General features: G+C 40.9%; 1 protein-coding gene across 1 annotated transcript; it reads right to left on the reverse strand.

Annotated features, from left to right (window-relative positions):
- Nucleotides 1–2,239: 2,239 nt before the first annotated feature.
- Nucleotides 2,240–10,862, reverse strand: ptgs2b (prostaglandin-endoperoxide synthase 2b). The gene is made up of 10 exons (XM_052010724.1): nucleotides 10,672–10,862; nucleotides 10,225–10,341; nucleotides 9,965–10,108; nucleotides 9,424–9,567; nucleotides 8,340–8,521; nucleotides 6,498–6,581; nucleotides 6,104–6,350; nucleotides 5,614–5,900; nucleotides 5,160–5,307; nucleotides 2,240–4,266 (listed from the first exon to the last, which is right to left on the reverse strand). The coding sequence occupies exons 1-10, from the start codon at nucleotides 10,754–10,756 to the stop codon at nucleotides 3,863–3,865; spliced, it is 1,842 nt and encodes a 613-aa protein (XP_051866684.1). The 5' UTR covers nucleotides 10,757–10,862; the 3' UTR covers nucleotides 2,240–3,862.
- Between the last annotated feature and the right edge of the window lie 1,028 nt (nucleotides 10,863–11,890).

Raw genomic sequence — 11,890 nt, forward strand, 5'->3', positions numbered from 1 at the left:
AATAATGGATGAATGTTAATTCCATCATCATCTCTGATATCTTCATTTCTTGATTTCCTTGAGGCCTCAGAGCCATCAGTCTCAGTTTTTAAGATATTCAACAAAATCTACAGCTCACTTGGGCAGAGGAGTCCAAGGATTCACAGACCTTCAATGTGAAGAGATTTCACTGCACCATAATTAATCCAAGACTGAAGTCCCAGTTCAATCTCTCCACCCAGCTGAAACAGTTTTGTCAGCATTTAGGAACTTTATACATTTCAATGTGTTCTAATCTAATTCTTCTAATTCCAGTGAGGTATGGTCTGATTCTTATCAAAGTCTGTTCATATGATAGCCTCATATCTCAGAAATCTATCAAGTGAACATTCACTTTGATCCATTGCTAATAAGGTAAGTTTATCTGCTTATCCTTCCTTGAGTGAAGTGGTCAAAAGTTCCTAGGGTGCTCCAAGCATACAGTCAACTTTATCCTTTGGGGAAGCACTTCAGTGTGCCATGTTGCATCTTCTAAATGTGACTCCAGTCCCATCAATGTTGTTGACTCGTAACTACCTCCTCAGTTCAGAGGAAATTAAGGATAGACAATAACTATCAGCATTTCCAGCAACATCCATACCTTAGAAATGAATACATTTTTAACTGTTCTGCTTTAATTAACTAATAATAGATAAAGTAACTCTTTCTTCACTCCTACACTGTTATCACTGAGACCACCCAGGGATATGAGTTTGGTTGCCTCCTTTCTCTGATTTGCGGACCATCCTTTGACAACACCATCTAAAATACATGGAGTCAGTTTTCACATGTACGTCAGAGGCATCTGCTTTCTGTCAGCACACTGCTTCTCTAATTTCAGTCCGCCTCATCACTCTCTTTCTGTAATCCCTCTCAAATTGTCAAACCTTTTATAACTCAGTCTTCCTCCAGCATCGGTCTCTTGTGCACCACCCAATTCCATTATCCTATCTTTGGGATTTCACCTTCCACCACAGAGGTCTAGGTTCTTAGGTTCTGGAAAATCCCTCTGCCCAGCCCCTCTAAAGCCTCACTTACCTCACTATGGTATTAATTCTTCTTCAAACATAACTCCTTCTTTGACTTAATGGCAATCTCAAATGATAATACTTCTGCAAAGCTCCTTGAGGCATTTTTCTAAATACGTGTTGTTTTTGAGTAAGACATACAACACAGGAATAGGCCCTTCAGTTGTGCTGAACTAGTTAAGCTAATGATGCCTAATAAACTGATTCCTTCTGCCTGCATGTTGTCCATATCCTTCTATCTCTGCATGTTTATGTGTCTATCTAAAAGCCTCATAAATGCCTCCATCATATCCGGCTCCAACACCACTCCTGGCAGTGCATTCCAGGGACCACCACTCTCTGTGTAAAAAACTTGCCCCGCACATCTCCCATTGAACGTTCCGCCTCTCACCTTAAATGTATGCCTCTAGTAATAGATATTTTGCCCCTGGGAAAAATGTACCAGCTGTCTCTCCATGCCGCTCATGATTTTATAAACTTCTATCAGGTCTCCATTCAGCCTCTGATGCTCCAGAGAAAACAACCCAAGTTTGTCTAACCTGCCCTTATAGCACATGCCTTATAAGCCATGCAGCATCCTGGTAAACCTTTCCTGCACCCTGCCTTGACTAATAAAGGCAAGCATGCCATATGTTTTCTTTACCACCCTATCAACCTGGGTGGCACTTTCAGGGAGCTATGGACTTGGACCCCAAGATCCCTCTGTACATCATTATTAAGGGTCTTGCCATTAACAGTGTACTGTCCCTTTACATTTGTCCCATTATCTTTGTATGCACTGCACATTACCTCTTCAAAGAAATCTATTGATTTATTAAGCTGACTTAGTCTGTTTGGAATACATGATGCTTGTCTTCCATTACTTAGTTTAGATATTATCTTTCTTATCACTGGTGTAAAGCTAGCTGCTCTTTGATTGCTGGGTTTTTGTCTACCTCCCATTTTGCACGGATAATCAACATTAGCTGTCTAGCCCTCTGCTCCTAGCTTCTCTTCCACAGAGCTGTGGAACTATGGAAGTTGATACTTTCAGTTTGCAAATTAATGTTTCTATGACCTCTGCTCATCTTGGCTGGTGTCATTTTTTTCGGAAAAACCAGTCTGCTCCTTCCCTGTCCCAGAGCAAAGAGAAACAAACCCCAGAAGAAATCTAAGCAAACTTGAACTCCATATAAAACACACTGAGACAGAAGTTATTATTTTCATCATCTTTTTAATTATTTGTTCTTTCACTTATCTTTTCCAAGTACAAAAGGAAATACTTATAAAGTGCAATCTGTCAACAGTACAAAATATTCCGTTTAAAAAAATTAAAGTTTGGATGTTGTTCTGAAACAATGTTCAATTACAGTAGCTTGCAATCAAGTGAGTAGGCAGAGATGAACAGTGCATTGTCCTCAAATTGTAAGGTCTGAACAATTTATCTTATTACTTTTGTTTTAATTTGTAATCTACTTTGTTGTTGGGTACATACAGGAGGATTTCTGCCTTTTGTGTTAAAGGTTTGCTGATTACAAGCTTGCTGCACAGCAGCTAGGCTATCGGTTAAAAAAAACATTTCACTACCAGCCATTTGTACAATCATAAACCATATTTTGCACAGTAAGAGTTCTACCCTACTATTGTTGGGAGAATTCAATGGTTTTGTTTTCCCTTCCCACATGTACAAATTCCTGCTTATGTCATTGTTAAGATAAATTTTAGAACACAAGAATAGAAATTCTGGAGTCTTTGTTCCATTGTCTCAAAATATACAATATTTCATATAAACTGCATTTGATTTCTCCATAAATAAATAAAGACAATAAGTTAAATTAAATAACAAATATAGTTTTTAAAGCCCTTTGAATATAATTAATCTCCACTGAACACTAAAGTTCAGTCATACTAAAGCACTTTTCCAAAAGTGACAGCAACCTCATGTAAGCATAGACAGTGATTGTTCATCATGTGTACATTCACGAAGATTCAATGGCACGTGTAAGGGTATGAGAACCCCTGCCTAAATGCACCTGTACCAATACAAAGATGTCTGGATGTTGCTGCACTGTGTATCTAAACAGGAGTCATCAACTTCAAAATGACAAGTCTCCCTCACAAACTGAGATTAGCAGCAGAAGTGTTCTGGATCTGGACCAGGGATGCATATTACATTGACGTTTGTAGACTGAGACAATCAAACAGCATGTGGCCAAAGTTTCAGCAGTAGAGACAAGGAAAGTGTCTCAGTTGTTTTGACATTGTGCTCTTCAACTCTTATCAAAAACTGTTGGACCTTCTGAATAAAATACCTTCTGATGTGACTGATTATTTTCTCAGGCTACAACTATTAAATGCAGCATCACCCAAGTATTGAGAATAATGAAAGAGTACACAGTCTGTCATATCATGGACTCAGGCTCAACATTCCACAGAGCACAATAAGAACAAGCTAAGGAGATGTATTTTTGGAGATAGTCAATATAAAATGTGGGACCGTGTTTCATCTTTTTTCCAATTTCTACTGCCAATGCTTTCCTCCACCTGGATGAATTAACTTGTTTCAGGTGTGCTGGTTACCTCTCAGTAACTCACAATAGTAGGCATTATTCACATGAGAGTCTTGGCACTATGTGTTGGTGAAACACTTGTTCAGTAGATAGGGATATCATACCCAAGCCTGATCCATTTCATGGACACAAGCGATGCAGGAGGAGGAAGTCAAAGCAAGAACATAAACCCTGACTGATATTTCTTTTTCCACTCAGACCAATTGTAGCACCTTTATCATAAGCTCTGGTGATACTTTATAGCACAGTTATTTAATAAAAACAAATTTAAAGTTCCGTTGACTGCTCTTTCAAGAGTGCATGTGGATTAACATCGTGACTGGGAGATTTGGAGCTGACTGAGCCTGCTTTGCTGGGGACAGACTGAGGAACACTAAATGAAACAATTGGGCAAGGGCTTTTTACATTGTTGCAGACCAACTTGCTCAGCGTTGCAGTGTTTACAATGTCAAAGCCAACTTTGCCGCCAAAGGTGCTGGGTTTCCAATATTCTGGAGAACAAATAAGATTTCCCATTAAACCCTTCAAAGAGAAGGGTGCACCCATCTCGACCATTGTTTCTCCAAATATGGCTCCAGGCCTTGGTTTTTCTATCATCAGGGCAGGATACATCTCCATTGCATCAATATCCCCATAAAGTTCCTTCAGCTCAGATGCCATTTCTGTTTCACCTGTAATATAAAATAACTATTGTAATAAGGTACAACAAATACTATTCAAGAATAAGCAGTCTTTTTAATGGATATATGGAAAAAATGTTAATGTTCTTTAACAATATAAATAACCATATTTCAGAAACAACTTTCTAATTATTAGATGACTCTCTCTAAATTGACAGTCTTGTGGATAGCTCCACCATGTACTACAGAAACTTTAATGTGATCAATAAGTATTGGTGAGGGAGGGGGAGAGTAAGGGAGAAGAGCCAATAAATATTGTCAGCCTCATAATGAGGTCTTCCCCTCCAAAAATTGCAGATCATCCTCCCCCAAGCCAACAAACCACATACAGATAAGTCTACGTGAAGAACTTGAGAATATCAAGTATTAGGCGGTACATTTGCCCCCCCAAAAAATTGTCTTTTTTGACTGAATTTTGCTTCATCCACAATAAGTGGAGCTATGCCAACAATGGACAATGGAATATTTTTCCAATTTTGTCCTTGGTGCCTGTACTGTGTTTCCAGGAAAGATATAGCTTGAGTAGCAGGAGAAAGCTCCAGCAACATAACTTAACTCCCAATTTCAGGAGCAAGCCATATTATAACATTAAAATTTACATTTCCTTTAATATTCATCGTGCAAAAGACAGCCAATCTAGAACTAAATAGTATCTTGTTATGGCCACAAATGTAAAAGAAATGTTTGTTTAGGACTGAGATGAAACTGCTCGATAATGGTCTATCTAATAGCCATGACATTTTCAACCTCCACTCTGGGTTGAATAGGCCCCAGATTTCAGAGTGAAAGAATGTCCTTCCCTTAACAACCCCTCATTTTGGCTACACCTAAACATGTTGACTTGTAGCGAAAAAAATCAATTAAATATAATTTGTAGATCTTACCTGTGAGCTCTTCAAAAGACTCATAGGGCTTCAATGAAAAGCGCTTTCGATACTCATTTAGAGACTTGTATCGCATCTGTCGAGTGTGCTCAATGGTAGCAATAGCCACTTTTATCAATGCTGCATTCATATTTCTGCCTCCAGCAACCTGTAGAAAGATCGGGATCATTAATTTAAAAGAGTTTCCCAAGTCATGAATCCAGTAATTTCACTGCTTAATGATGTAAATATTTTATTCTGATTCTAACTGATCTAGAAGATATCATGCCTTTCTAACAAAGGAACATTTAGGAAATGTTCTATCACTACTGACATGGAGAATTAAATATTGCAACAAACCTATTCAACCTTTAATTTTACTGATACATCCATTTGACACTTGCAGCATTGCAAAGAAATTACTTACTGGTTTTTGAACCATTATGAAACAGACTGAAAATAAGCTGATTCTTACCCTGCCAGCAATTTGCTTAGTGAATGAAGCCACCATGTTGGAAATGCCATGCTCCAGCAGCACTGAGTTATTGAAGAGGAATTCATGGTAGTTGTACTCTTTGTCCTCGATATTGAAGGTATCAGGCATCAAAGGGTGCCAGTGATAGAGAGTGTTGAACTCCGATGCAATCCGGTTACTATATTGGAATTGCTGGTTGAAGAGCAACTCTGGGTCAAATTTCAACTTGAAGTGATAACCACTCAGATGCTGCACATAATCTTCAATTACAATTTTGATTGTCTCTCCTGTTGGAGTCAATAAAATAGTTTGTATTTATTTTAAAAGCTTTTTTTGCCAGGAAACTGTTTAATTCAAATAAAATTCCAAAAGGTTATATAGCTTTCTCCTCTACTGCATTCTAGCACTTTCTATTGATGATCCTGGTGTGCATATACTCCAAAGTCCAGAGCTTGCTTGGAGAGAGTTGGGCATGAATGGATGCACTCACCTATCAGTATCAGTCTGGTAGTCTGGAAAAGCCGTTCATCGTCCCATTCAGGATGCTCCACTTTCAATACATCACAGACTCGGTTATGTTCCCGCAGCCAAAGTGTTGCATACATCATCAAACCTGGGACCAGACCAAAGAATTCCTGTCCCACTGCAAACTGCAAGTGTTCTGGGACATGAGGAGGGTACACCATCTTTACAGCTGCATCTTTAACAGTGGGAGGATAGACTTCTCCATTTACAATCTGTAAGAGATATTGCAGATTAGTTAAGATTTCTTGAGCTGTATCCAAATACTCTGATACCAAACGCCAAAAGGTACTTGGACACTGAACATGCAAGTATGATTATGCCATAGCAATATGCAATAACGCACTCAGGTTAAAGCCTACCTGATACTTGAGTTTCCCATCTGTAAATAGTCTCAGTTGGTGTTGTTGATCCAAAGTTTCTCCATAAATATTACTTAGGTCAACCTGTGTAATGGAAATAGTGTAAACCATTAATATGTCATGAAAACAATCAAGCAAAGTCAAGATAGTTTATGGAAGGAGAATGTGCTAGAGTTCTTTGAGAATGTAGCAAACAGAAGAACTATTAATATCATGTATTTGGATTTCGAGAAGGGATTCAATAAGGTGCCACATAGAAGGTCACTGCACAAGATAAGAGCAAATGAGGTTGGGAGTAATCTATTGGCATGAATAGGGGAGCAACTAACTGACAGAAAACAGAATTGGAATAAATGGGTCATTTTTGGATTGATAGTTAGTTCCAGTGGAGTGCCACAGAGATCAGTGCTGGAACCTCAGCTATTTGTAATCTACATTAATGACTTGAGATTGAGTGTACTGTAGCTGACTTTGTTGATGATACTAAATTTGTGGATCAAATTCTGAGGAGGAAACAAAGAGCCTGCAAAGGGATAGAGATAGATCAAGTGAATGGGCAATTAATTGGCCTATGAAGTATAATGTGAGGGTATTCACCTTGGAAGAAAGAATGAAAAAGTGAATTATTATTTAAACAGTGAAATACTACATCATACAAGGGATCTGGAGGTCTTATTACATAAAACACAAAGAAGTTAGCATGCAAATACAACAGGTAATTCAGGATACTAATGGAATGTTGGCAATATTGCAAGGGGTATGGAGATTAAAGTAGGGAGGTTTTGAGGCAATTTTGGTGAGATTGTACCAAGAAAACTGTGTACAGTTTTGGTCTCCATATTTTAAGGGAGGATGTGCTTGCATTGGAGACAGTGCAGAGACAGGAACAAAGGTTGAGCCAGAATTTCTTCACTCAAAGAGATGTGAATCTCTAGAATTGTCTAGAGAGCTATGGAGGCAGAGTTACTGAAAACATGTAAGATAGTGATTGACAGACAGTTAAAACCACAAGAGAGTCAAGGAGATTTGGGAAGGAGAGGGAGAGTGCTGTTGGGGCCAAGATTGGCTCAGTCATGATCTTACTGAATGGTGAATCAGACACAAGGGGCAGATTGGCCTACTCATAGGACATAGAACAATTACAGCACAATTCAGGCCCTTCGGCCCACAAAGCTGTGCTGAACATGTCCCTACCCTAGAAATTACAAGGCTTACCCACAGCCCTCTATTTTACTCAGCTCCATATACCTATCTAACAGTCTCTTGAAAAACCTTATCGTATCAGCCTCCACCACCGTTTCCGGCAGCCCATTCCATGCACTCACCACTCTCTGAGTAAAAAACTTACCCCTGACATCTCCTCTATATCTACTCCCCAGCACCTTAAACCTATGTCCTCTTGTGGCCACCAATTCAGCCCTGGGGAAAAGCCTCTGACTATCTACCCTATCAATACCTCTCATCATCTTATACACCTCTATCAGGTCCCCCCTCATCCTCCGTCTCTCCAAGGAGAAAAGGCCGAGTTCCCTCAACCTGCTTTCATAAGGCATGCTCCGCATTCCAGGCAGCATCCTTGTAAATCTCCTCTGCGCCCTCTCTATGGCTTCCACATCTTTCCTGTAGTGAGGCGACCAGAACTGATCATAATACTCCAAGTGGGGTCTGACCAGGGACCTATACTCCTTCCAGTTTCTTATGTTCCTCTGCTCTTAGTTTGAACTTAGAATAGTAAATGTTCTCTTCAACACAAAACGTCAATTTATAATACTCAAGTAGAATGATGGATTTTTTTTTCCATCCATTCTTGAAAAATAGCTGAGTTACACAATTTGTACTTACGCCATGTCCCAGTCCCTTTGTGAATTCAGGGCCTCGGCTCACATCCGTCTTAAAAAACTGATGAGTGAAATGTTGGGCAAAGAAGGCAAACATCATATTAGTCCTTTGGGGATCAGGCACAAACGTCTTCCTCAGGAGGAATCTTTCTGCTAGATACTTGGGGTCAGGCAATGTTTTCTTTCCTGTGATAGAACAGAAATGCACATCTGTAAACTGTAATCAAGTAAGGTGGTGACATTTCTTCCATGCCCCAAGTAATGGAATGTATCCAAGAAATGTCTGCAGGAAGAATGCTGAAAGAGGCAGTGTCATTCTGGAATATATTGCTAGCCACAAGGGTTGCAAATTTGAAAGTAAGTTGCAGTGAACTTCCACTCGTTAACTGCAAGCCAGAAGCTCCTGTCATTTATTTATTCCATCTATTCGTTTCAACAGATGAAATCATTGGTTGTGGACAATTTCACAATACAATTTTGCTAACAATTCTATTTTTATGGCAGTTTTAATGGTGCAAGGCCATGCACAAGAGGATTTTCATACAAATGTTGATGGCTAGCCACAAAGGCTTGGTCAGAGAGTTAAATTATAAGCAGCTCACATCATCAGTGGGAGTATAGATATTACATTTGCACTCATTCTTGAGAGTGTTAATTTTTTTTTGCTTCTCAATATATTTCCCAAAAACACCAAGCAAAGTTTCAAGAAACAAGGTGGGGATGAAAATTAGATGGTGGCAACAAATCAGCTGATTATTGGCTTCAACTATTTACTCCCATATTCCAGTGTCAGTGGGATTCCTTTCCCCTACTCTTAGGTGGCCTTTACAAACAGTCAGATTAATGGAAATGCCTCTTCTCACTGTGTAAAAGTCCACTCCATTGTTTCAAAGCAGTTATTACATTAACATGGAATTACAAGATATTGTTGCTTATAATTTTCTACTTCATTATCAGCCTTATAATATATTGAATACCAAGACCTGGAGAATCTAACAAAGAGGAGCGGAAATAGGCAATGCAGTTCAGATGGTGGGAGAAGGCGTTGCAAGGAAATGTGTTGTAATCCTCCAGTATTATTAACTTACCAACTACTCCCATTGGGGTTGGGCAGTCTTCAGGAGTTGGAGGGAGATTTCTCGTGTAGTAGGAGATATTGGCATAGGCTTCCCAGCTCTTGTAGCTGTACTTTGAATTATATGTAGGAGGACTGTCAATCAAATGAGATCTGGCTGTTTTTTTTGAGGAGAAAGAATTGTATTAACAATGGCAAAAAATACAGTCTGCAAATAACATGCAAGTAAGCAATCATTTTAATGAATTATAAAGGGAAAATATCGACTGTTCGCCGATTAGTAACATCGAAATCTAAATATTTTCTGTTTTCTTCCTACTCCTGACAAAATCCTTTAACTTCCGTTTGCTCTGATCAGGTCACGCGTTCTCAAATGTCTTTACCCGGCCACAAGGAATTCTCACCCTGTCCGCCTAAACAACTGGTCGACTTCACTACAAACACAGTCTCACGCCTACTGAGGACATTTACTCACTGCGTTTAGTAATATTACTTTAAAACCGCTCAGAATCTCGCAAATTAAACTCATGAACAATATGGTCCGTCCTACTTACACACTAAGACGTAACGCATAATAATATCCCTCAGGAAGGAGATCTGATTGACGATGTTCCATACCCCAGGATAGTGAGTCAAGATGTAGTGCACGGTGTTCGGGCTGGGTTTCAGGCCGAGTTTCACCCAAGTCCAGAATTCGGCTGTTTGAAGGGGGAAAAAAATTATTAAAATGGACCGTGATTTGGCGTCAAGTTCAGCAGGAATGAGCGGAGGAAAAGGCACGGTGAAAGCTTGCTGGCGGGGTGGTTTCACTTACGCGTGCTGCAGTTCTGTCCGTAAAACCCGGTGCGGGTGCAGTCGCATTCATAACGATCGAAACCCACCGTGCTGCAGATCCCTCGGTTCTGGCACGGGTTGGAGCAGCAAGGGTTGGCTGTGGGTGAAGGGAACGGGACAAGGTGAGGCTCGGGGATCGCTGCCAGCCTGCCCTGAACAGGTCTCTGCTGATTTCACACGTTCACGCAAACTAACCGCGAGTTAGAACAACACAGCCTTGGCAGGAACCATTAGTTACAAGCGGCGTCCCCAAAGTCGGAGACAGTTGCCATTACTATTGAGACCCAGCTCTAAGCCGAGCATCAGGTTTACAAAACCACGGGAAGAAACAGTATAAGGGGGAGCAATAATTCCCCCTGCACTCCGGATAACCCCGCGCCGCACAGTCGGTGGCAAACTTGCCGCTGGAGGTCGAGCTTCGCCTTACCTGCTTGGCCGAGAGTGAGCAGACCGCCGAGGAGCAGGGTCGCCAGCACTGACCGCCCGCTCAGTGTGCCGTAGTCGCCAAACATTCTCCTTCTACCTGGGTCTGAGTCTGAGTCTGAGTCTGATTCTGCTTCCCCGAGCGTTCCCTTCACATTTTAAGCTCCCCAGACGTGACTCAAAGATCCGCCGCACGGTCGTCAGTGGTTCATCATCGACCACAGCCTTTTTTCCACACCCCCGCATTTTTTTTTGTTTTGCTTCCCTTCAGCCTTATTCTAAATCACAGCGGCGTGTAAACTGAAAACAAGGGTTTCCGATCGCCGCCTCTCAACAATTACTATAAACCTCTCCTTTTGTTACAGTCAGTTCTGGTCATGGACATAGATTTTGCTCATTTACTCCAAAAAAATATTGAATATTTCCTTCCAACGGCATGAACTCTGTGGAAAACTGTGCCGTCTTTCCGCACTATAGTCCATCGTCCGTTGTGCTTGCGGTCCCTGTCCAGGCTTTCACGGCCCGCCCGTGTATCTACCGCGGAGGCAACTCTTCAGCTGAGGCCCAACCGTCTCATCGGCACCGGCTGAACAAAGAGCTGCAGTGTGGTCCCCTTCCCCCAACTCCTGTCCTTTGTGGAAGGATTCTTCCAAGTAAACACCTTTGAACACAAGTCCATCAGACAGTGGTCAATGCCGAATGTACTTCAGTCACTGCGGGACAGGGACACTATGGATTCTGTGGGTTTCTTCCCTGAGCAAATGGTCCAAACCATATGGCAGGATGCCTCATTGACAGATTTGACCAACTGTGATATAATTAAGCCAAAATTTATAACACCGTCTTTGCTGAGGAAGTAACTGTCTCCACCAATTTCCCCCTTTCCCAATGCCCAACACCACATATTGTCAAAAATGGAGGGAATGTTGGTGAGGAAACCTCTTTGAATATTCTTCCTAGTACTGTTCTCAATGAGCTGTTGGAAGGTGTACCACCATTGACCACTTTCCTTTTCGCCTCAGCTTCTTCTTTGCCATTTAGAGGAATGACAAGGGCAGCGCAGTAACTGTTATCCACATGGACTTAAGCAAGACTTTTGACAAGATCCCACATGGTAGGCTAGTTCAAAAGGGTAGATCGCATGTGAATCAGCATGAGGTAGCTAATTGGATACAAAGTGGTTGGTAAGTTTGTGGATGACAGCAAAATTGGTGATATAGTGG

The sequence above is a fragment of the Pristis pectinata genome, chromosome 3 (assembly GCF_009764475.1).
Source record: "Pristis pectinata isolate sPriPec2 chromosome 3, sPriPec2.1.pri, whole genome shotgun sequence".
NCBI classification, from domain to species: Eukaryota; Metazoa; Chordata; class Chondrichthyes; order Rhinopristiformes; family Pristidae; genus Pristis; species Pristis pectinata.

What these genes read in the sequence shown, in the direction of transcription:
- ptgs2b (XM_052010724.1), bottom strand. Translation starts at nt 10,756, where the DNA reads ATGTTTGGCGACTACGGCACACTGAGCGGGCGGTCAGTGCTGGCGACC. An exon ending in CAAAGGGACTGGGACATGGC is followed by an intron (nt 6,582 to 8,339) that starts GTAAGTACAAAT and finishes TCCATTACACAG; the next exon opens with GTTGACCTAAGTAATATTTA. An exon ending in ATGGGAAACTCAAGTATCAG is followed by an intron (nt 6,351 to 6,497) that starts GTAGGCTTTAAC and finishes TATCTCTTACAG; the next exon opens with ATTGTAAATGGAGAAGTCTA.